Consider the following 21,116-nt stretch of genomic DNA (forward strand, 5'->3'; position numbering starts at 1 on the left):
CCTTGCCCCGTAGCCAGACCGTCTGAAGTCCTGAGGGTTCTAGCCCAAGTAACAGTGCAGGTGAACGCCTGCCCTCACCCCCCGCCGGCTCTGGCTCTCCTGCTCTCTGACCCAGAGCCCCGGCTGGACCCCCGAGCATGGCCCACCTATGTAGCTCCTGCTGGGCCTCCCGGATGGACAGGATCCCCTCGTGCAGCAACTGCAGCCGCCACGCCTCCTTCCCACAACGAGGGCACGGGCTCTTGCAGCCTGGGACGCAGGACCGGGGGGAAAAGGGAACACGGGGTGGTGGTGGGGGAGAAGTGAGGATGAGCGGGGATGTCTGGGGAGCCAGCAGGTGGGGTCCTGGGGCCGTGTCCCACCTCACAGAAGCCTTCAGGTGAAGCTAATAATACAGGGAGGTGGTGCCGAGGGATGTTTCCAGAGGGAACCCCGGGCTCAGCTGGCCTCTGATTCGCCCAGAGGTGGGGACCAAGCTGGGGAGACAGGCACCCCCTTGAGGGCAGGGGGCAGAGAGGCAGGAGCCAACCCGGAGAGTCACAGACAGATGGACAGGGCACAGCCTCGCCCCTCGCACCGGCCCCGCCCCCTGAGTGCAGACTCGGGAGCCCTGCCCCCTCCCACACCCCCATCTGCCCTTCGGCTTCTCTGTCCTCCCGCCCTGAAGACGGCCTGGCCCAGGAGGGCTCACCGGGAGCGAAGTCACGGTCCTCCTCCTCGTCAGAGAGCTCTGGACAGGACTCGGGCGTGGAGCCGCTGCTCTCGGTGGCCTGGCTGTGGCCAGACGGCTGGTCGCTGGCCTTGCGGAGCCGCCGGTCGGGGCCAGACCCCTGGAGGAAGATGGAGCGGCTGTGGCCGGGAGCTCACCCACACCCACCGCACCCTCGTGCGCCCGCTGTGCCCTCGGGGACCTGCTGGGGTGTCGCTGGCCTTGGGGACGTGGTGGTGGGTTTATGCCAGGGCAGCTCCAGAGGAGGCGGCCGGCAGAGGAGGGAACTGCTGGCTCTGGGTGCACAGAGGAGGTCTGGCCCTGGCCTGCCTGGACTGGAGCCTCACTCCCCCGGGCCTCAGTGTCCTCAGGGGTAATGCAGACTGCTGGCCCCTCTGTGGTGGCCTGGGGACCGTCACGAGGTCCTGCCCAGTACATGCGGAGATGATGGGGGTGGGGCCAGGGACCCGCTCAGTGTGTGAGCTGAGGGCTCCCCCATCGTGGAGGGACCCCCAGGCTGGCTGGCCTCAAACAAGCCCCCTGAGTACAGGAGTGGCCAGGTGACAGCCGGCCTGTGTCCAACAGACGGGCCCAGGATGGTGCCTGGACGCTCTGCATTAGGGCCCTGTGGCTCTGATGTGTATCAGCGATAGGGGGTGGAGTCAGCGATGGGGGGTGGGGTCACCAATGGGGGTGGGGTCAGTGCTGGGGGGTGTGGTCACCAATGGGGGTGGGGTCAGTGCTGGGGGTGGGGTCAGCGATGGGAGGTACAGACAGAGATGGAGGGTGGGGCAGTCCACCCAGGTGGACTTTGCCGCATGGACAGGTTTTGGGGTGTGGTGGGGCCTGAGCCGACTGGAAAGGCTTAAGTGAAGGAGGAGGCTGCAGAGGGGCGTCAAGTGGACACGTGTGCGAGGGGCTGGGGCCATCTGGTCGAAGGCAAGGGGCCGCGGGATGTGGCGGAAGGGTGGGTGGGACACACGTGGCTGGTGAGATACTGTGGCCCCTGTTTGCTGGGAAAATTGGGGCCCCTGGGCAAGATGGGGAGTCCGCCCCTCCCTGCCCCGGGTCCCCCGGCAGTGTGCACAGTGGGTGCCCAGCTGGTGTAGCGTGTGCTGTTCCACAAGTGGAACCTGCCCACGTGGTGGGGGCCACTCCAGGCTTCCCTCAAAAGGCACCTCTGTCTGGAGCTCTCCTTCCTTGTGTCTCCTGGAACCTCCCACCTGCACTCCCACCTGCCCTCCCAGGCACCTCCCACCCTCTCTCCCACACTTTTGAGGCCCAGGCATTTGGGTAAATGCGCCGCCTCCTCCTCCTACTTGGGCGAGTCCCTGGGCTGCCCTGAGCCTCCGTTTTTTCATCTGTGGAATGGGATAGCATGCTGCCCGCACTGCAGAGGGCGGCTCTGGGGGGTGATGGGCCAGGACCATACACCCCAGCACAGTGCCCTGAACACCGGGGTGCCCTGGGAACTGAGCATCCTGCAAATCCAGGCATCCAGACCCCATGCTGGGCAGGGAAGGGCAGGGCAGGGACGCAGGGGGATGCCAGAGGAGACCCTGCTAGGACGTGGGTCAGAGTGTGCCCGGGTGGGGGACCCAGGGGAGGGGGGCCAGGCAGGTGGGTGTGAGGGTGGGCATGGGGCCACAGCTGGAGGGACCCAGCAGGGGCCCTGGGGTTGGTGCTGACCTGGTGCCTGGGCCCTGGGCTGCCCAGGAAGGTGGTCTGGCGGGCCATGGTCTCCCGCTGCAGGGTGTGCAGGACCCCGTCTTGCTCAAACTGGGCAATGTCCTTCAGGGGGTCCCAGGGGCTGTGGCTGGAGGGTCCAGAGAGTGTCTGTTGGCAGGGGTGGTGGCCCTCGGAGGGGGCCCCATCCCAGCCCAGCCCTCAGCCTCCCAGCAGGACTGGAGACCCCCAGGGGAGTGACCGTTGCCTGCACCTGTGTGCAGCCCCTGTGTGACCCTCCCTCCCCATCAGCCAGGGCCAGGACGGTGGGGGTCTGCCACCCAGCCCGCCGAGGGGCCCAGGCTGCGTCTGCCAGCACTCACTTCTCGTATCGGTAGCGCCACTCCTGGGTGGCAGGGTCCAGGTGGAACAGCTGCGGTGTCCAGGGCACCAGGTTCTGCTGGCGCTCTCGGGCCTGCTGCCGCTGTGCCTCCTCCAGGGCAAACTTCTCCTGTGTGGCTTTGTGCTGGTCACCCTCGCTGATGGCCCTGGTGACGTGCTGCCAGAGCCTGCGAGCGGAGCACATGCTCTGAGCTGGGGGACCTGGGCAGTCCTGTCCCCTCACACTAGAGGGGAGCCTCAGAGCAACCTCCACTTGATTGCCTCCAGTGACAGGGAGCTCACTGCCTCTCAAGGTGCCCGGGTCTCCTGGGCACTGTTGATTTACCCTGAGATGGTTCTTTCTTATGCTGGACGCACACCTGCCACCAGCAGGGCCCTCCCTGTGGACTGCAGGTCATCTGCCCCAGAGGCTGCTCTTCCCCAGGCCTCCCCTGCTCTCCCTCCAGCTGCCCACAGCTGGACGTGTCCTCTGCCAAGAAAGGTCCGCTCAGGTCCATCCTCCCTGCCACGGACATCCAGGGGACGTGCATCCAGGAGACAGCAGCTGCTGGCCCGGCCACCCCAGCTGGGGTCAGGGGTCCTGCGGCACCCGGGCCTCACCTCTCTGACTCCAGCTCTGTCTGTTCCTCCAAAGGCACCGTGTGCCGCTTCAGCCGCTGCCTGCGGACCTGCTCGCTCGGGTTCCAGAAGAGCTCGGCGCCTCCTCTGCCCTCCTCCTTGATGAACACTTCCCTGTCCTGCCCCAGACGGCCGGGCAGGTCAGAGGTACCGGCCGTGGCCTCTGCTGCCCCCGGGCCCACCCGCACCTGCCCAGAGGCGGCCTCTCACCCAGTGTCCCGTGAGCCGCGCCAGGACCTCCTCGCCCGATGTGATCTTCCCAGAGATCTGGTTGATGCTCGTGCTGCCCCCGAAGAAGGGCTGTGGGGACATACCCGAGACGATGCCCTTACGATGCTGGTGAGGGCGGCAGCCACGCCCCTCTGGTGGAGCTGGGGAGGAGGGGCCCCTTCCTCACGGGTGGAGGGGAGGTGAGCTCCCAGCCCCAGTGCATGGGGGGCCGGCTGGGACGGGGCTGAAGCTGGAGGTGGCCACACTCGCCCACGGCCCAGCCTGAGCTCAAGGGTGCTGGGTCCCCGCCAGGCCTTTGTGCCCCGTGGTGGGGAAGGGGCCTGGGCCTGTCCTAGCTCTGCTGTGTGGCCTGTGGGCAGCCCCTTCCCCTCTCCGAGCCCCGCTGTGCTACAGGGAAGCCAGGAGCTGCTTGTCCATGTGCACCTGCTCAGGAAACCATCCCTGGGGCACTGAGAGGGCAAGAGGGGGCCCCCCAAGGCCTCGCCTCTCCCGGCCCAAGCCCCACACCCCACAAGGCCCCGGGTGGCCGAGGTGCTGTGGCCAGTGCTACCTTGAGCTTGAATTCCAGCTCGGCCTGGAAGTTGTTTTTCTCACACTGAACGGTCACTCTGCCGCCCAGCTCCATGGTCATGGTGCCGTAGAGAATGCCTGCAACACAGCCGCACTGGGGGGTCAGGGCCACCCCCCGGCCAGCCGAGTCCCGAGACCTCTGCCGAGTCCTGGCCCAGCAACACTGAGCCGGGGAGGCCCCTGTCAGGGCCTGGAGGGCGAGATGGGAGCAGGGAGGGGGCAGGCGCTCTGGGGGCAGTGCTGCCAGGAGGGGGAGAATCTCGTTAGGTGAGCAGAGCCCGTGACCGGGCCTGATTCCGCAGTGACCAGCTCCCCGCAGCAAACGGGGTCTCTGGCCCCAGGGCCTTTGCTCATGCGAGTTGCTAAGTCTAGGAGACACCCCCACCCTTTACTAGGTCACCTCCTCCAGCAGCCCCTGTTCCAGGCTCCCAGGAGCCCCACTGCCCCCAGGAGACCCTCGTCAAGGTCTGTCACTCCGCTCTGCAGTTCCTGCCCCGATGTGGGTGCCTGCATCTTCCCTGCTCACTGCTGCGCCCAGGACAGGCCCATGTGGTTTTATTTTATTTTTTTAACTTAATACATATATTTTTTAATTACTGAAGGAAAGCATGAGTCTTCTATTTCTGGTCTTACGGAGGGTTTTCTCTAAAAGAAAAAAAGAACTGAGGGAAGGAAGGAAGGAGAAGGAAGAAAGAAAGGATCATTCTCCCTCGGAAACACCTAGAGATGTGGGATAAAATAAGTCTTTCAAAAATTTAAGAAATGGACTTCCCTGGTGGCTCAGTGGTTAAGCATCCGCCTGCCAATGCAGGGGACATGGGTTCGAGCCCTGGTCCGGGAAGATCCCACATGCTGCGGAGCAACTAAGCCTGTGCGCCACAACTACTGAGCCTGCGCTCTAGAGCCCGCGAGTCACAACTACTGAGCCCGTGTGCCACAACTACTGAGCCCACATGCCACAACTACTGAAGCCCGTGTGCCTAGAGCCCGTGCTCCACAACAAGAGAAGCCCCCGCAGTGAGAAGCCCGTGCACCGCAACCAAGAGTAGCCCCTGCTCACCGCAACTAGAGAAAGCCAGCACACAGCAACGAAGACCCAACGCAGCCAAAAATAAATAAATAAATAACTTTATTAAAAAAAAAAAAAAGATTTAGCACTAATTAAAAAAAATTTAAAAAGACAAGCTAATTGAAATCGCAAAAAGGCTGGAATCACTCCCAAATCCCCCTGTGCACAGGGTGGAAAAGCTACATGGAAGGGAGTCGGGCCTCTGAGCTGCTCTGGTGTCTCTCCAGGAGACGCCAACGCAGAGTCAGAGAAGCAGCTGCAGGGCCGGGTGTGCAGGGCCCGATTCTCTACTTGGGGGGGGTGGGGGAGGAGGTCTGAGAGACCCTAGAACTGTCTGTACCTTGTTACGTAGTTTTGACTTTGGAACCAGGTACATATTTCATTTACAAAATTATTTTAAAAACGAAGTTAAGAAAACAATTCGTAAAACTCCAGAGTGAAATGAAACAAAAGACCAGAGTGGGTGTGATCCCAGAGGGGTTTATCTGATGACCTTACAGATCCCAGAGGGATCGACTCAGGACAAGAAGCACAGACGGCACAGCCCACGCTGCCTTCAGCCATCGCCCCGCTGGGGGTGGGGCAGAGTGTCACTCTGAGTGCCGTGTGCGGTGCTGGGACAAAGAGCGGGCGTGCTGAGGTCACGGAAAGTGGCTTTCCAGCCACTTTGTCCAGGAGACGTTTCACATGTGAGGTGAATGGGGCGTGAAAAGACCCGCCGTCCTGAATCTGGATTGGAAATGTCAGTGTGAACTCGCCTGTTTGAATCTTAAAAAAAAAAAAAGATTCTGTCTTCAGCTCACTGGACGAAAGCCCTAGAAACGATGATCAAACCACTCGTAGGAAGCAGATCTCGCCTCCAGACAATGGTGTCTAAATACCATTTCCTACTGGAAGGAACCTGGGTCTCCCAGGAGAAATGCCCGATTCAAGGTCTAGAGCAGGAAACGTCAGGGTCTCCCGGGGTCACAGCAAAAGGAGGCAGGCCACTTGGGCTGGGTACAGAGGACACAGGGGCCGATCTGAGGGCCCCCGCTGGCCAACGTGGCACAAGGAGCAGTAGCAGTTCCAGCTGGAATGTTCTGTTTCGATCATGCATGTTCCGATCGAAGAACACGCAGAGCAACAACGACCTCACCAAGGACCCCCTTTGGAGGAGACAGGGCAGGGGAAGGAAAGCGCATGAGTATTTCGAAGAACTCTGGCATTTATCCTACAGGTACCGGCCTAGCGGGTAAGCACATGGTGCGCGAGGGTGACTTTCTCTTCGCAGGAGGCTGCCTGCTGGCTGGATGAAGGAGCGATGGACCGTCACCAGGTCAGAGGGACCAGGAGCTGAGAATCCACGTCACTTAAGATCACAGACGTGGAGCCAACCCGACGTCACGAACCTCCCGGCAGGAAGACGGGAAGCCACCTACTGTCGTCTTGGAAAAACTGTGCCTGAAGAGTGATCAGACCTCCAGGGATGAGGTCAGCTTCCAGTTTACAGAGAATACGTTCAACTACACCACAGCACAGCCAGTAAATCCAGAGGAGAGGAAACCCCACAAGAAAATGACCTTATTCCCTCCACAAAGACAGTGCAAGGGAAAAAAGGGTAAAGGTGGGCTTCCCTGGTGGCGCAGGGGTTGAGAGTCCGCCTGCCGATGCAGGGGACGCGGGTTCGTGCCCCGGTCCGGGAAGATCCCACGTGCCGCGGAGCGGCTGGGCCCGTGAGCCATGGCCGCTGAGCCTGCGCGTCCGGAGCCTGTGCTCCGCAACGGGAGAGGCCACAGCAGTGAGAGGCCCGCATACTGCAAAAAAAAAAAAAAAAAAAAAAAGAACAGGCAGGTTTGAAGTGGAATCAAGTAGAACTTCTAGGGGGAAAAAAATCCAAAACTTCAAAATTGAACTCAGTGGATGAGTTAAATACTAGGTTAATCATAGTTAAAGGTAGATCTAAAGAACTTATCTAGAATGCAAAGACATAAAAGATGTCAGATGCAGGGCACAGAATGTCTGAAGTTCTAGAAAAAAATTGAGAAATCGGAGTGAGGCAGTATTAAAAAATAATGGCTTAAAAACTTCCACACTTGATCAAAACCATGAAATTGCTGCTTAAAAAGTTCAAACAAACAAAAGCCCTTACAAATAGAAGAAATAAAGAAATCCAGAGCTGTCAAGCCACCGAAAGGCATGGAGGAATCTTAAATGCATGTTGCTTACTCAAAGACGCAGGTTTGAAAAAGCTACATACCCTGTGATTCCAACTCTATGACATTCCAAAAAAAGCAAAACTATGGAGACAGTTAAAAGATCAGCGGTTACCAGGGGTTGAGGGGAGGGGGGAGGGATGAATAGCTGAATTCATCTACTCACGTCTAACCATGAGAGATTTTTTAGGGTGGTGAAACTATTGTGATGCTGTAACGGTAGAAACATGCATTTGTCCAAATCCATATAATTATACAACACAAAGTGTGAACCCTAACGTAAACTATGGACTTAAGTTAATAATAATGTGTCAATATCAGCTAACCAATTGTAGCAAAGGTAGCGTACCAATGCAAGATGTTAACAGTAGGGGATCCGTGTGTGTGTGTGGTTGTGTGTGCGTGTGTCTGTGTGTGTGTGTGTTGGGATGGGGGGGTATATGGAACTCTCTGCACTTTCTACTAAAATTTTTGTAAACCTAAAACCACTGTAAAAAAGAAAGTCTGTTCATTAAAAAATAAAAAAGAAATCCTGTAACTGAATCACTTTGCTGTATACCAGAAATTAACACAACATTGTAGAGGGAAAAAAAAAGAAATCCAAACCTTGAACTACTACAGTGAAACTGCAGAAAACCAAAGACAAGAGAAGATCTTAAAAGCAGCTACAGAGAAAAGCAGACCATGTCACAAACAGGCCAACAGCTGATTGATCGCCAACCACAATGGAAATTAGAAGCTGGTAACAAGCTTCCAAAGAGGATAGAAGGACAATCTGCTTGGAGTTCCATACCCAGCTAAAAAGTCATGGAAGAGTGAGGGTCAAATAAGATACCTTCAAATAGACAAGAACCAGGGTGCTCTCCCGGAGGGAGCCGGCCTGGGCTCTGCCCTCCAGGGTGGGGGTACCAGGGCCTCTCACCTTTGCAGTGGGCGTAGGGCATGGTAAGGGTGTAATCCTCCACCCGGTTCAGGAAGGTGAGGGTGGCCTTGCCGTCCAGCAGAGCTGACAGTGAGTTCCCTGCAGAGACGGGGCAGTGGGACCAGTGAGATGAGACTGATCCTCGGGACCTGGGCCCCCACCTCCACCCCAAGTCACAGGACCTGAGCTCCCTTCCAACAGGTGGAAAGAGTCCCAGGCACCTCCAGCTGTGTGACTGTGGAAGGGTCGCTTAACCTCTCTGAGCCTCAGATTCTGTAAAGGCCCCCGTCCAGGTCGTACAAGTCTTTCATCCTGAGGAGTTACCTAAGTTGCCACGTGTTCATGTTTATTTCACTTATTAAAGCAGGGATTCTTAGGGTGGAGGCTTCGAACCTTTTCAAACTGGGGCCTCTGCTCTGATTTTAAACACCAGCGGAGAAGGGGTACGGCCTGCTCAGGGCTGAGAGTCACAGCCACAGTCAGTGACGGGAGCACAGGGGTGGGAAAGGTGGGCCGAGCCTGTACGCCCTCTGCAGCCTGCTGGGCACACAGAGCCACTCAGAGCACCTGCCCACCAGTGAGAACAATACGAAGGTCGACAGGACGGAAAAATGCAGACGGACCCACGGTGCCAGGCTCTGGAGGGGTGCTGCCCGATAGAGTGTCCTGTGATGATAAAACTGCTCTATCCCATGCAGCATGTGGCTACGTGCACGGTGGCCAGAGCAACTGAGGAGCTGCCTTTTAAGTTTTATTTCATTTGAATCAATTAAAATAGCCACATGTGGCCAGTGGTGCTGAACTGGACAGCCAGCTCTAGATGGCACCTTCATATGGTTCTTTCTCGTAATCTCCCAGCATCAGTGCAAACTCTACGGCTGAGGGATGAGAGGCCGGGGGAAGGGGGCTTTGGAGGGCTCTGCCTGACCCCAGGTTCTGAGCACTTTACCCCTCGTGGTCCCTGGCTAGGAGAGGCAGAGAGGGACACGAACATGGCCACCGTGGGAGGTCTTGGTGACCACCGAGTCCGGCAGGTCAGTCCTCCCCCCATTTCCTCGAGGCCCAGGGGAGCCCCCCTCACCGTAGAACCGGGACTTGGCTGTGATGCTTCCACTGATGCAGAAACCGTCCTTTCGGTTGCTGACGTGGAAGGCGGACACGGGTGGGTGGTGGGACACCTGTGGGTGGAGAGGTGGCTCCTGCGACAGCCCCGGTAGCAGGCAGGCCCGGTCCCCCACCACATCCCTCCCAGTGCTGGGAGCAGGCGTGAGGGCAGTCCCCATCTCTCATCCCCAACGTCCAGCGAAGCCAGGCCTGTGTCCTGGGGCCCGGGGGGAGCTGACTGCAATCCCCGCATCCCCCCAGGGTGCCCCCCAGGAAAATGGGATGCGCTGTCCCCCTCCCTAAGGAAACACTTTCTGCTGTCACAGCCGAGATGGTGCCTGCGCCTCCTGGGAGAATCCCCGCCGCAGCAGTGAGGCCAGAGCTCTTCCAGTGGTCGAAGGTGGAGCCACCCAGGAATGTGCCTGGGGGTCAGACACCCCCTGCCCCCTGCCAGGGCCCCGTCCGCTGCAGAGCCCAGCAGCCAGCCCAGGGTGGCCGGGCCCTTGCCTGCTCAGCTATGTAGAAGGTGTGGCTGTGGTTCTGGGGGTGGAACCAGCAGCAGCGGAAGGTCTCCCCCAGAATGGGGTTGTAGGGCTTCTTGATCCCCTGCAGGCAGTGAACAAAGAGGCTTGTGTGAGAAGCTGGGGGTGGGGCACAGATGCCAGTTGGGACGGGGTGTGGACCGAGGGACAACAAGAGCGGCTGCCTGCTGCCCACAGCCCCGGGCACCTGCAGGGAGGAGGTCTCTAGAAGGGATGTCTAGTTTCCCACCAGCATCTGGGAACAGCGCCCCACTCCTGCTCTGGGGAGACTACGCTTTACCCTTGGTTTACACTCCGGGGGGATGGCCTACGAGGTGCCCTGTCCACTTCTTGGCTCTGAGGGGCACATGAGACCCTAACCACATCAAGCTCTCCCCGGACCTCAGGGGAAGCCAGTGCACAGCCCACTTAAAACCCCCTGTGGCTTCTAATGACCTTTCAAGTTAAAGCCCAAATTCTCCAGCCCTGCTATTTCAGTCACTTCCCTGGGTGGGAAGTCAGGGCTTGGTCTCCCATCTCTGAGGACCTGGGACCACTGTGGGGATGATCAGGATCCTTCAGGGTCACGCGGGGTAGGGGATGGTCTTGGACTCTGGGTGGCGTTGGGTGCCAGGGCGCAGGGCTGGGCTGTAGTTGCGCCCTCCCCGGTCAGTGCTTCTCACCTTGGGCTTCTTGTAGAAGCCGGACAAGTACCATTGCAGCACAAGCTTGATCCGGCTGTAGGCGTCCTCCTCCAGTGCAGCCCTGCAACGGGGTGGGGGATGCCCTCACTCCAGATCCGGGGACCTGGGCCGCCCTCTGCCCTTTCCCGGCGCCCTCTCTCCCTCCGTTTCAACCTCCATCCACTTGCTGAAAACCCAGGCCCCTCCCCAGCTGCCCAGCCCCCCAAAAGGAGGAGTTTCCCGCCCTCCCCCACCACTCCGGGAAATCAGGGTTTCCACGGAACTGGAAAATGTCAGGGTGGCTCCAGTGCTGGGGCAGAGAGGGTGCTGGCTCGAGGCCGGAAGGGTGCCGCCTCCAGGAAGCCCCCGGGATGCTCTCGCCCTCACCCGGCTCCTTCTGCGTGGGCTGCTGAGCCTGCAGCCCCCCTTCCAACCTCGGCTTTCTTCAGCCTGAGGGCGCCAATGCCAGGGCTCAGGTGCACAGAAGGTGCTGGGCTCAGCTGGGATGCTGGCCCTGACCGGACGTGGGGCTGCCCCGTCCTCCCTGTCCACCAGCTCCTCCCATGGAAGCCGGGCCCCTTGGAGGCAGGGGCTTCAGGGACAGTTTCCTGGGGACCCTTAGGACTCTCTGTGGGGCAGGCAGGGGCTGAGGGCGCCTGGGGGGTGTCTCTGGGCACCTCCTCGTCGCTCACCTGGAGAGCAGGTCGGCGTGGTAGTAGTAGTCGGAGAGCTTGTTGAGGAAGGAGCGGGGCTCCAGGATGAAGGTAGGCAGCACCACGCGGGACAGGTCCATGCCCGGCCGCAGCTGCTTCAGCAGGACCCACATCAGACTCTTGTGCTCATCAGACACCGTCTCTACCTGCGATGCCTCGCCCAGCTGCTGGCAGAGGGACCGCGGTCAGACTGCAGCCAGAGCCGGGTGGGGAGCCTGGAGGGGGCGGGATGGGGGGTAGGGCGGCCACGCGTACCCCCTGGCCAGGCCGCCACACCCAGCGGGCCTGTCCCAGCCCCACCTGAGCCCTGCATTTTCCAGCAGGCCCAAGGGGCAGCTGCTGGCCCAGGCCGGCTCCCGTCTGCCTCTGCCCCTGGTCAGCCTGGGCCCTCCCCGCGGTTGGTGCACATCCACCGTGGCTGCTGACACCTGTCTGTGGACTTTGCATGATCTGTGCCGCGGCAGCAGGTGCCACGTGCTCGAGGAGACCTCCTCCCACCCCCCGCCCATCTTGTCTTCATGGGGTGACACAGGTGCTTCAGGCCTGCACCCCCTTCAGAAGGGGGTCTTCACTTGTCCAGGATCGCACGGCTAGAGGGGGCCGCCCTGGACCCCTCTTCTCTTCCCTGAGACGTCTAACCCTCACCGAGGCTCCAAACACGTGCCACAGAGAGACTGAGCCCCGGAGCTTTGGGCTTTGTCTGGGCAGGGGCCGAGGGGGCAGGGTAGGGGGCGTGGGGGGCTCCATCTCCCAGACCACACCAACCAGCAGACCCTCAGGTGGGCAGAATGATCCCAGAAAGGAATCTAGCTGTCTGAAGACAGCTGGCTGGCGGGGCAGGTGCTCCCAGTCAGGGCTGTGCATCGGGGACCCTCCACTCTCGGGAAGTGCCATCAAGCCACAGCCCGGGCCAACGCCAAGCCCCTCTCCCCTCCCCATGGACCCCCATCCCCACCCCCCGGTCTATGGCTCCAGGGCCTCGGACCTGGGGTGTGGCTAGACTTGGCTGTGGATCCCCATCCCCTGACCCCCCAGGGAGGCAGCAGAATGGGGTGCCAGCAGCCAGCCCTGCATCAGGGCCCATCACCACCCTGATGGGCCACCTTAGGCAGTCACTCTGCCTCTCTGTGTCTGCACAGCTGTGGCAGAGGCCTAGTGGCACTCGCTTGGACAGCTCGCCTGCCCCCAGAGGCAGAGGTCATATCTGACCCCCTTTAGGCTGTGGCTCCCTGGCTTTGATGTCCAGGCCAGCTTTGGGGCGCGCATGGCAGCTGCCACAGCTAGGAATCCCCTGCCCCCCCCATCCCCCCCGCACTCCCTCTAACCCTCTCCTTCTGGCTCCTGCCCCTCCTCTCCAGCAAAAGTGCCCCGGTGAAGGCCACCACTCCCCCGTGTCACCCTGTCTCTCCTCCAGCTCCCAGCACAGCTGCCTCTGAGACCACCCCTCCCCTCCCTGCCACGCCTCCCAGGGTTCCTCTGCGGAGCCCTGTCTGTGCTCAGTCTCTGAAGGCTGGGGTGCCTGGGCCCCTGGGCCCCTTGGGCTACCCACCCAAGCCCTATGTCTAGATGCTCCCCTGAGCCCCAGACCCTCCCGTGCAGCAGCGTCTCCCCTGCACGTCCAAGCCTGGGACACAGCCAAGTCCCACCCCCAGCCACCAGCTCTTTCTTCCAGAGCGCCCGTCTCACGGGTGGCATCGCCGTCAGGCTGGGTCCTGCCCGTCTGCCTCTGGACGCGCCCTGAACCCCTTCTCCCTTCCCCACCCCGACCCGGGTCCAGGGCGCCGTCAGCTTTGTCCAGACAACAGCTCCTCCTTAGGTCCCAGGCTCCACCTCTGCCCCTTGACCTCCTGAAGGTCTCACCTGGACCCCGGCAGGCCGCCACCTGAACTTCCCCTGTGGCCCTCCCTACACCCTCACCAGAGCCCCGCGGCCCTCCCGGCTCTCCCTGAGTCCTGGCCATCCTGGCCTTCCCATGCCCCTGGCCCTCTGGGTGTAGCAGGCCCTGCGGGCTCTCCCTGAGGGGACGGCCAGGCGTCGCCTCCATCGCTTCAGGGATGCGGGGTGGGTGCTGGGCGGCGCCCGAGCTCCAGGCAGGGCGGGCTCTCACCTCCCCCAGGTCCTCGTGTTCCTGTACCACGTACGTGGTCCCTCTGCGCGTGGGGCGCCCCGGGGCCTCCGGCTGCTCGCTCCCGCTCTCAGCCTTCCGCCTGCCTTCCTGGGTCTCCTTATCCGAGTCCTCGGCGTTCTCTCTCTCTGACTTGTCTGAGAAAGCATCGTTCTCCAGGGAGGACCCGTTCAGTCTGGAAGGTGGACAGCGCCCGTGGGTCACTGGTCACAGGTGAGGCCCAGGCATGCCCACCTCTGGGCACACCCCCCAGTACCCTCACCCGGGGCACCCCTCGCTGCCGGGTGCCTCAGCCCCATCCCTGTGTTGAAAAGCCTCAGCGATGGGCATTTGACACTATAAGTCCCAGTTCACAGGCGAACACCCTGAGGCTCCCCGGTCCACTTTGAGGGGTGGAGGCCTGTCTCCTGGCCTGGGGTTTGGGCAGCCAGACCTCGGCGGCATTTGCCCCCCATCTCCTCCCCACGTACGAGGAGACCCCGTGCGGTGGTGCCAAGGAGAGCCTGGGCCCAGGAGTCCCCAGCAGGCTCCCGGGAGGGGCTGGTCCCTGCCCGCCACGCCCCTGCTCACGGGAACAGGTCCTGGTCGTGGACGGTGGCCGAGGGGGGCAGCCCGCAGAGCGAGGAGGGTGATGCGTCTGGCGAGGACCCGGGCTCCCCGTCGCGGCCCTGCCTACATGTGCTGAGTCGCAGGAGGCTGGAGCAGCGCAGTGCCAGCTCCAGGGCGTCCAGCCAGCAGCGGCCTGTAGTGGTGGTGGTGGGGGGTCAGGGGCGATGAGCAGCCCCCAGCTGGGGAGGCACCCACTGCACACTGGGGAGCCTCCTTCTCCTCTGCCAGGGAGCCTGCCCGCCCCCATCCCTCCGTTCCTCAACAAGGAGCCCCCCACCGGACCCCCCACTCCCAGCACACTGTCAGTCACCTACGTCACAGACAAGGGCTAAGGCCAGGATGGGTAAGTGACCCCCTCAAGGTCATACGCGTAGCAAGCTCAGGCCACTCTGCACCCAGAGGCCCTGCGAGCTCCCACCTATGGCGTCAGGGCGAGGGCCCTCCCTGATGGAAACTGGCCCCCACAGGTCGGGGCAGGAGGGGGTCTCTGCGTTGAGGGCTTTCCTGGCCCGGAGCACAGGGCAGGAGGGGGGCTGGCAGGCTGGGAAAGGGGCTGCTGAGCCAAGGCCGCAGAGAGGCAGCCCCTGGTGCTGGAACAGCTCCGAGAGGAGGGGAGGGCCAGGCGGGCGGGGAGTCAGGGTGGGGTGGACAGAGGCAGCCGCCTCCAGCCCCCAGCCCTTGTCCTCAGCCCCCTGCAGCCCTTCTGGTAGAGGCCGCCCGCGGGCTGGACCTGGGATCAAAGGACCTTGAACTCGGTTCTTTCTTTCTCCAAGCCTTCAAAGTGTCATCCTCTTGGAGACAGAGAGTTTCCTTCCCTAACTCTCTGTGGTGCATCCCTGGGGCCTGGCGTTGGGAGGGGCGCGCTGGGGACCGCGGAGGAGAGGCTTGCAGGGATGGTGGCTCCTGGTTCTCAGGAGGACACCCGGCCTCCTGGGGGGGTTTCACTGCAGGCTTGGTTGGATACCAACCTTCCAACTTTCAGCCAGGGCTGAAAGGTCATGGTGGTGGAAGGTGGGGAGCTCATGGGAGCAGAACCCGCAGGCGAGAGCTGGGAAACCCACGCCTGCTGAGTGGGGCCTGGGCCCTGACGTGCGATTTTTGTGGTTGCCACAAGGGACTAGACATCCTGAATAGCATGCATCCTTCGAGCCCATTCCTCCTCCTCCTCCAGGAAGCCCACCCTGATACCCACAGGGGCTGTGGATGCCCTTCCTCCCTGACCACGGCCCCCGACCCCATCAGGGACTCAGCTCCTGCTTCAGCCCAGTCGGCCTTGTCTGCTGGTTTGCTGGTGTTCTCCCGCACTAGAGTGCAGGCTCCATGGGAGCACTAGCTGCCCAGCCCATCCCAGGGCCCACGAGGAGCCTGGCACCGAGTGGGGGGCTGGGGAAATGAGGGTGGCATTCAAGGGACTCAGGACGGCCCCCTGGAGCGTGGATGCGGCGTCTGGCCACCAGGGGGTGGTGTGGCACCTTAGGGACGGCCGCCTGCTCCAGACTCCCAGCCAGGAGGGCCGGAGCCCAGTGGTCAGGCCAGGCTGCTTCGGGCAGGGCCTTGCCTGCCCTGGACCGCTGGTGGGGTGGGAGTCTTACACCAGATCCCTGGGAGGCGCCGGCCCTCAGGGCTCGGCGATGGGGCGGTGTGTGTGTGTGTGTGTGTGGGCAACCGCGTTTACTCGGGGAAGCCACTAGAGGGCGCTCCAAACACGTGCGCTGATTTGGGAACCTGGCTTCGTCCCCGGCTCCAGCACTTTGTCACCTGCAGTTCACCCAACCTGTCTCCGCATGTGTCAGACGTGGACGGTAACAGTAGCATCTGCTGATTCAGTGGTGCCTGGCACGTGGTTGGCACCCAGTAACTGTTATCTGGTTGCTTTTAAATAAGGTCATCAGATTCGCATAGCAACTGGGGAGATAGTGCTACTGTTCATCTTTTGCCCACGGGGAAGACTGAGGCTCCAGAGAGGGGGCTGGTGAATGGCGGGCTCGTCCCCGGACACCAGGCTGCCTCCTTGGATGGCGGTGGAGGGGTCCGAACCGGGGTCCCATACACCCAGCCTAAATCCCGCCCAAGGGGAGGGGTGCTTCAGGTGGGGTCACCGTGGAGACCAGCAGGGCAGGCAGGTACTCACCGTCCGACTCGGAGGCGGCCCTGAAGATCAGGTAGCTGCTGGGGAGGGGCTGTGTGATGGAGCCCACGCTCTCACCTTTGGGGCCCTGGAGAGGCAGAGAGCCGGCGTCACCCGAAGGATGGGCCGGGGATGGGTGGAAACACAGGTCGTGCGGTCATGTGGACCCACACTCAGACAGGCGTGGACGCTTCCAGGGCCTCAGGACCCCTAGGCAGGGTCAGGCACCTGGCCACGCAGACGTGGCAGGCAGCAAGAGAGGTGAACGGGTGGGGTGCTCGGTCCCCCTTCTTAGCTGGTGGTCCCACCCTTGGCTTTCCAGCTCTGAGCCCCCCACTTTAGGGTGGCCAGAATCAGCACGTGCAGATCCAGGACACCCAGTTAAATCTGAATCTCAGAAAAATTACATATATAGTATAAGTACACCCCATGAAATACTGGGGACATAGTTTTTTTTTTCTTAGATTCCATATATATGTGTTAGCATACAGTATTTGTTTTTCTCTTTCTGACTTACTTCACTCTGTATGATAGTCTCTAGGTCCATCCACCTCACTACAAATAACTCAATTTCGTTCCTTTTTGGGACATACTTATCCTAAATAAACTTTTTTAAAAAAAAGATTTATTTATTATTTATTTATTTTAATTTATTTTTGGTTGCGTCGGGTCTTAGTTGTGGCATGCAGGATCTTCGTTGAGGCGTGCGGCATCTTTCATTGCAGCGCGCGGGCTTCTCTCTAGTTGTGGCATGTGGGTTTTCTCTTCTCTAGTTGTGGCGCACAGGCTCCAGAGCGTGTGGGCTCTGTAGTTGTGGCGCGCAGGCTCCAGGGTGCGTGGGCTCTGTAGTTTGCGGCATGGGGGCTCTCTAGTTGAGGCACGTGAGCTCAGTAGTTGTGGCGCGCGGGCTTGGTTGCCCTGCGGCATGGGGGATCTTAGTTCCCCGACCAGGGATTCAACCCGCGTCCCTTGCATTGGAAGGCGGATTCTTTACCACTGGACCACCAGGAAAGTCCCTAAAAAACCTTTTTGATCTTCCTCTGAAATCCAAATTTAACTGGGTATTCAGGATTTCACTTGGCAACCTGACCCCCTTTGGTCCTGGGCTGGGCAGCCCCCAGGTTATGAGGGTGAGGTCTGGGTTCAGAGCAGCTGCCCTCACATGGCCGTGTCCCTCAGCCTCTGGACACGGCTCGAGGTGTGATCTCATCCCATGGGGCCCCCAGGCCCTGAGCACCCCCAACCTCCGCATGTGTTCCACATAGAAGGCCAGTGACCACATCTGATCCCCTGGCCACTGAGTGACTTAACCCTTGGAACTGTCAGCCCATTTCTGGACTCCGTGCCGCTGGGGCCCCAGGATAAGCCTCCTGACTGCCCGTCTGTGCTCTTCTCCCACACAGCCACCTGCCCCCGGGGGCTCTCTCCTTGCCTGGCCCTCCCGAGCCCCAGGGCTCGCGCTGAGGTACCTTCACGGCCCAGACGGACTGGTCCAGTGGGTGGAAGAGCTTGAAGCAGAAGCCGTCCTTCTTCGAGGGCCTCTCAATGAGCTCGCAGCAGTGCAGCAGGACCGTGCCCACCCACTGGCCCACCTTGGGCGTCTTGTAGATGAGCAGCACTCCCGGCTTCAGCACGCACCACAGTTTGGTCCAACTCTTCAGGGTCCCGCGGATCTGGGGGGAGGGGCACTGCCGTCCATGCCTGCCCGGGACCCAGGGGCATCTGGACGGCTGGGGGAGGGGCAGATACACAGGGCTTTGGGCTCCGGGCAGAGTTCTCTTTTAGGATTTAATGGGAACTCTGAATGATGGTGAATCCAAAGGAAGATGCTGTAGCCAGATTTACTGGTGAAGGCCACGGAGCTCAAGTTCAAGGCCCTGCCAGGGCCCTGGGGGGAACTGGCAATCGGATGTGACTATTGCAATTGTCAACTTTGTGATTTTGAAACCTGTGATCATTTCTTTTCTCATTCTAAATATTCACTTTTGTACTTAATTTTTTATTCATAATTTTGTGGAGCAGAAAAAAGGAGCCACACGGGCCCAGGGCTCTGTAGACGCCCAGGCTCCCTGGTCCCCTTGTCTCCTCTGCCCCTCATGGCAGCCCCGGGATTCGGCAGCTTTACCCTCTCTGTACAGAGGGACAAACCGAAGCTTGGGAGCTGAGGGAATCTCTCGCTGCCTCAGTGAGGTCTGAACACAGGTCTCTGACCCCAACCCTGGTCCTTTCTTCCAAAGCCCGAGTTTCACCTCCCTCCTGTATCCCAGCAGGGGGCTCTATGGGCACTCTGGGACCCCCGGCAGCAGGTCAGGGCCCCCCACCTTAATTAGAAATAGGGTTTCTGCAGATGTGACCAAGTGAAGATGAGGCTGCACTGGAGCAGGGTGGGCCCTGGTCCAATGACCGTGTCCTTATAAGAGGAGGAGAGGACACACAGACACAGGAAGAGGCCAGGTGACCACAGAGGCAGAGGCTGGGGGGACGCGGCCACAAGTCCAGGGATGCCCGGGTTCCCCAGAAGCTGGGAGAGGCAGGAAGAACCCTCCTTTAGAGCCTTGAGAAGGAGCCTGGCCTTGCCAGGACCTTGATTTTGGACTTTGGCCTCTGGACCTGGGAATCATCTTTGGTTGTTATGAGCCACCAGCTTGTGGTCATTTGTCAGGGCAGCCCCAGGACACATACAATTTGCAGCAGCCAGCATGCCTAACTGTCTCCCGAGTGGCTGGTGACCCTGCACTGTCCCTGGGGGAGGCCTCCCGAGGGAGCCTGGCCAATGCTGGAACGCACACGTGCTCACCTTCAGGCTGTCGGCCATGATGACTACGCTGGGGTCTGTCAGGGCGCTGAGCAGCTGCTTGGTGGCGCGCTTCTTCTCCTGGCGGTAGCTCTCCTTCTGTGCCTGGGCCCAGGGCACCCGAAGGTGGGTCAGGGGAGAAGGCCCTGGGCTGGCCCTCCCCGGGGGGCCTTCTACTCGCGAGGGCCTCCACCGTCTAGCCAGGGGACGAAGAGGGGGGCAGGGAGAGGACAGGTAGAGGGGGTGTGGAGGTGGCCAGGGTGCAGTCTGTCCCCCTCCCTTTGGCAGGCTGGGGTGGAGGTGTGGCCTCACTGGCTGGGGTGCCCATTCATCCAACAAACGACACACCGTGCCCCCTCCCCAGGCCTGGGCCCACCTTGAGAGCTTCCTTCTTGGTGACCTTGGCTGTCGGGGACACACATTCCCTGTCGGACCCATTGCACAGCCTGTATTCTGCCTGCAAGAGAGACTCAAGTTGCTGGAGGGAGGGGAGAAGAGGGCAGGTGTTCGGCGGTGAGGGGTGGTGCTGGGGCGCAGGAAGCAGGAGGTGGGAGAAAGGCATCCCTCCCCCTCCCTGCCCCAGGGGGGATGAACAGGTCTCAGGGGGTGGGCACGTGAACACGAGCTGGGGTGGGTCACCGGGGGCGTGTCTGCGGCGGACCCCCTCCCTGGGGGCCTGCACTGGGCACATGGCAATGACCCTCCCCGTGGCGCCCAGGAGGCATTCATCTTAGCCACCACCTGGCGCCCATCCTCTGGTCAGGGAGGGCGCACGTGTGCAGTGGGGACCCCCCATCCCAAGTGCCCTGACAGCAGCTGCTGGGTGGGTAACGCCCAGGCCCTCTCCCGAGCCCCCGACGCTTGCAGGGAGGAGGCGCAGCCGGCCAGGCCCACCGGGCAGCTGCATCCAGGGATCTGGGAGCGGATGGGGCCTCGGTCCTTTAACAGACGGGGAAATGGCAGCCGGGGTTGGGGAGTGGGGAGAAAAAGCCAGGACTAAAGGCTACGGGCCTGCTTCTGTGGAGCTTGTGAGCCCAGAATAGGGTTTACAGTTGGTTTGTTTGTTTTGGCCATGCTGCGCGGCTTGTGGGATCTTAGTTCCCGGACCAGGGATTGAACCCATGCCCCCTGCAGTGGAAGCCCAGAGTCCTAACCACTGGACCACCAAGGAAGTCCCGGGTTTTACATTTTTAAGGGGATGGGGGAAAAAAAATCAACGTGAGACGTGAAAATGATGAAATTCAGATTTCCGCATCCACCGATCAGGTTATCGTGGCCACCGGACGCGCCCATTGTTGGCCTGCTGTCGTGGCTGCATTGGCTCTAACGGCCGCGGAAGCTCTTGCGACAGAGCTCGTGTGGCCGCCGAGCTTAAAACGTTCCCTTTCTGGTCCTTTGCAGAAATTTGCCTGCCCTGCTCGTCCTGTGGGCTGAGTGCCTCCACCCCGGGCCTCCAGGCAAGGGAGGGAGGCCCAGAGGACCAGAGGCCAATGGCCCTCGGCTCCCTCCCTGACGAGGTGAGCAGCCCTGGCAACGCTCTTGACCGCTCCGCCACTGCTAGGTCCTCTCAGGTCTTTACTGCCTTTGCTCACCTACTTCTCACGACCACCCAGGAGGCGGGCCCAGTGACTACCCCCATCCGATGGATGAGTAAACTGAGGCACAGAGCGGTGCAGTGACCCCTGAGGCTGCAGAGCCAGGGGCAGGGCCACGGCTGGAACCCTCCTGGGGACCGGCTGTCCCCATGGCACTACATGCCAGGCATGGCCTCGGGTGCTGGGGTTAGAACAGAGCGACAGGCCACCCACAGGGAACAGGGGGTGGGAGAGGGGGTTGGAGAGCACGTGTGTGCACGGGAACCACCGCAGCTTCGGTCATTCTTACTACCCACGCCCTGCAGGTGAGGAGGCTGTGGCCCAGAGAGGCTCAGAACCTGCCAGAGGTCACACAGCTCGCGAGGGGTCGAGCTGGGGCTGCACTCGGGCAGTCTCACTCTAAGTGCACTCTCTGAGACACGTGAGGACATTCGGGATGCCAGGAAGACAGGGACGTGGGACG

At 60.9% G+C, this 21,116-nt stretch overlaps 1 protein-coding gene across 6 annotated transcripts in view; it reads right to left on the reverse strand.

Annotated features, from left to right (window-relative positions):
* OSBPL5 (oxysterol binding protein like 5) overlaps nucleotides 1-21,116 on the reverse strand; it is a 67,723-nt gene that overhangs the window by 2,678 nt on the left and 43,929 nt on the right. For 3 of the 6 annotated variants that reach the window (XM_082629535.1, XM_082629534.1, XM_082629539.1), the window contains 18 exons: nucleotides 19,435-19,515; nucleotides 19,062-19,163; nucleotides 17,734-17,937; nucleotides 16,268-16,352; nucleotides 14,098-14,269; nucleotides 13,510-13,702; nucleotides 11,382-11,566; nucleotides 10,690-10,771; nucleotides 9,993-10,091; nucleotides 9,463-9,559; nucleotides 8,382-8,480; nucleotides 4,176-4,273; nucleotides 3,605-3,694; nucleotides 3,377-3,513; nucleotides 2,758-2,943; nucleotides 2,399-2,525; nucleotides 692-830; nucleotides 147-249 (listed from right to left, as the gene is read on the reverse strand). In XM_082629535.1, the coding sequence (XP_082485661.1) occupies nucleotides 147-249; nucleotides 692-830; nucleotides 2,399-2,525; nucleotides 2,758-2,943; nucleotides 3,377-3,513; nucleotides 3,605-3,694; nucleotides 4,176-4,273; nucleotides 8,382-8,480; nucleotides 9,463-9,559; nucleotides 9,993-10,091; nucleotides 10,690-10,771; nucleotides 11,382-11,566; nucleotides 13,510-13,702; nucleotides 14,098-14,269; nucleotides 16,268-16,352; nucleotides 17,734-17,937; nucleotides 19,062-19,163; nucleotides 19,435-19,515 (2,279 nt within the window). Of the gene's footprint in view, nucleotides 1-146; nucleotides 250-691; nucleotides 831-2,398; nucleotides 2,526-2,757; nucleotides 2,944-3,376; nucleotides 3,514-3,604; nucleotides 3,695-4,175; nucleotides 4,274-8,381; nucleotides 8,481-9,462; nucleotides 9,560-9,992; nucleotides 10,092-10,689; nucleotides 10,772-11,381; nucleotides 11,567-13,509; nucleotides 13,703-14,097; nucleotides 14,270-16,267; nucleotides 16,353-17,733; nucleotides 17,938-19,061; nucleotides 19,255-19,434; nucleotides 19,516-21,116 lie in introns of all 6 variants that reach the window. The other 3 variants (XM_082629536.1, XM_082629537.1, XM_082629538.1) reach the window with 1 other exon arrangement.

This window comes from Mesoplodon mirus, assembly GCF_964341445.2.
Source record: "Mesoplodon mirus genome assembly, chromosome: 7".
In the NCBI taxonomy this organism is placed as follows: Eukaryota; Metazoa; Chordata; class Mammalia; order Artiodactyla; family Ziphiidae; genus Mesoplodon; species Mesoplodon mirus.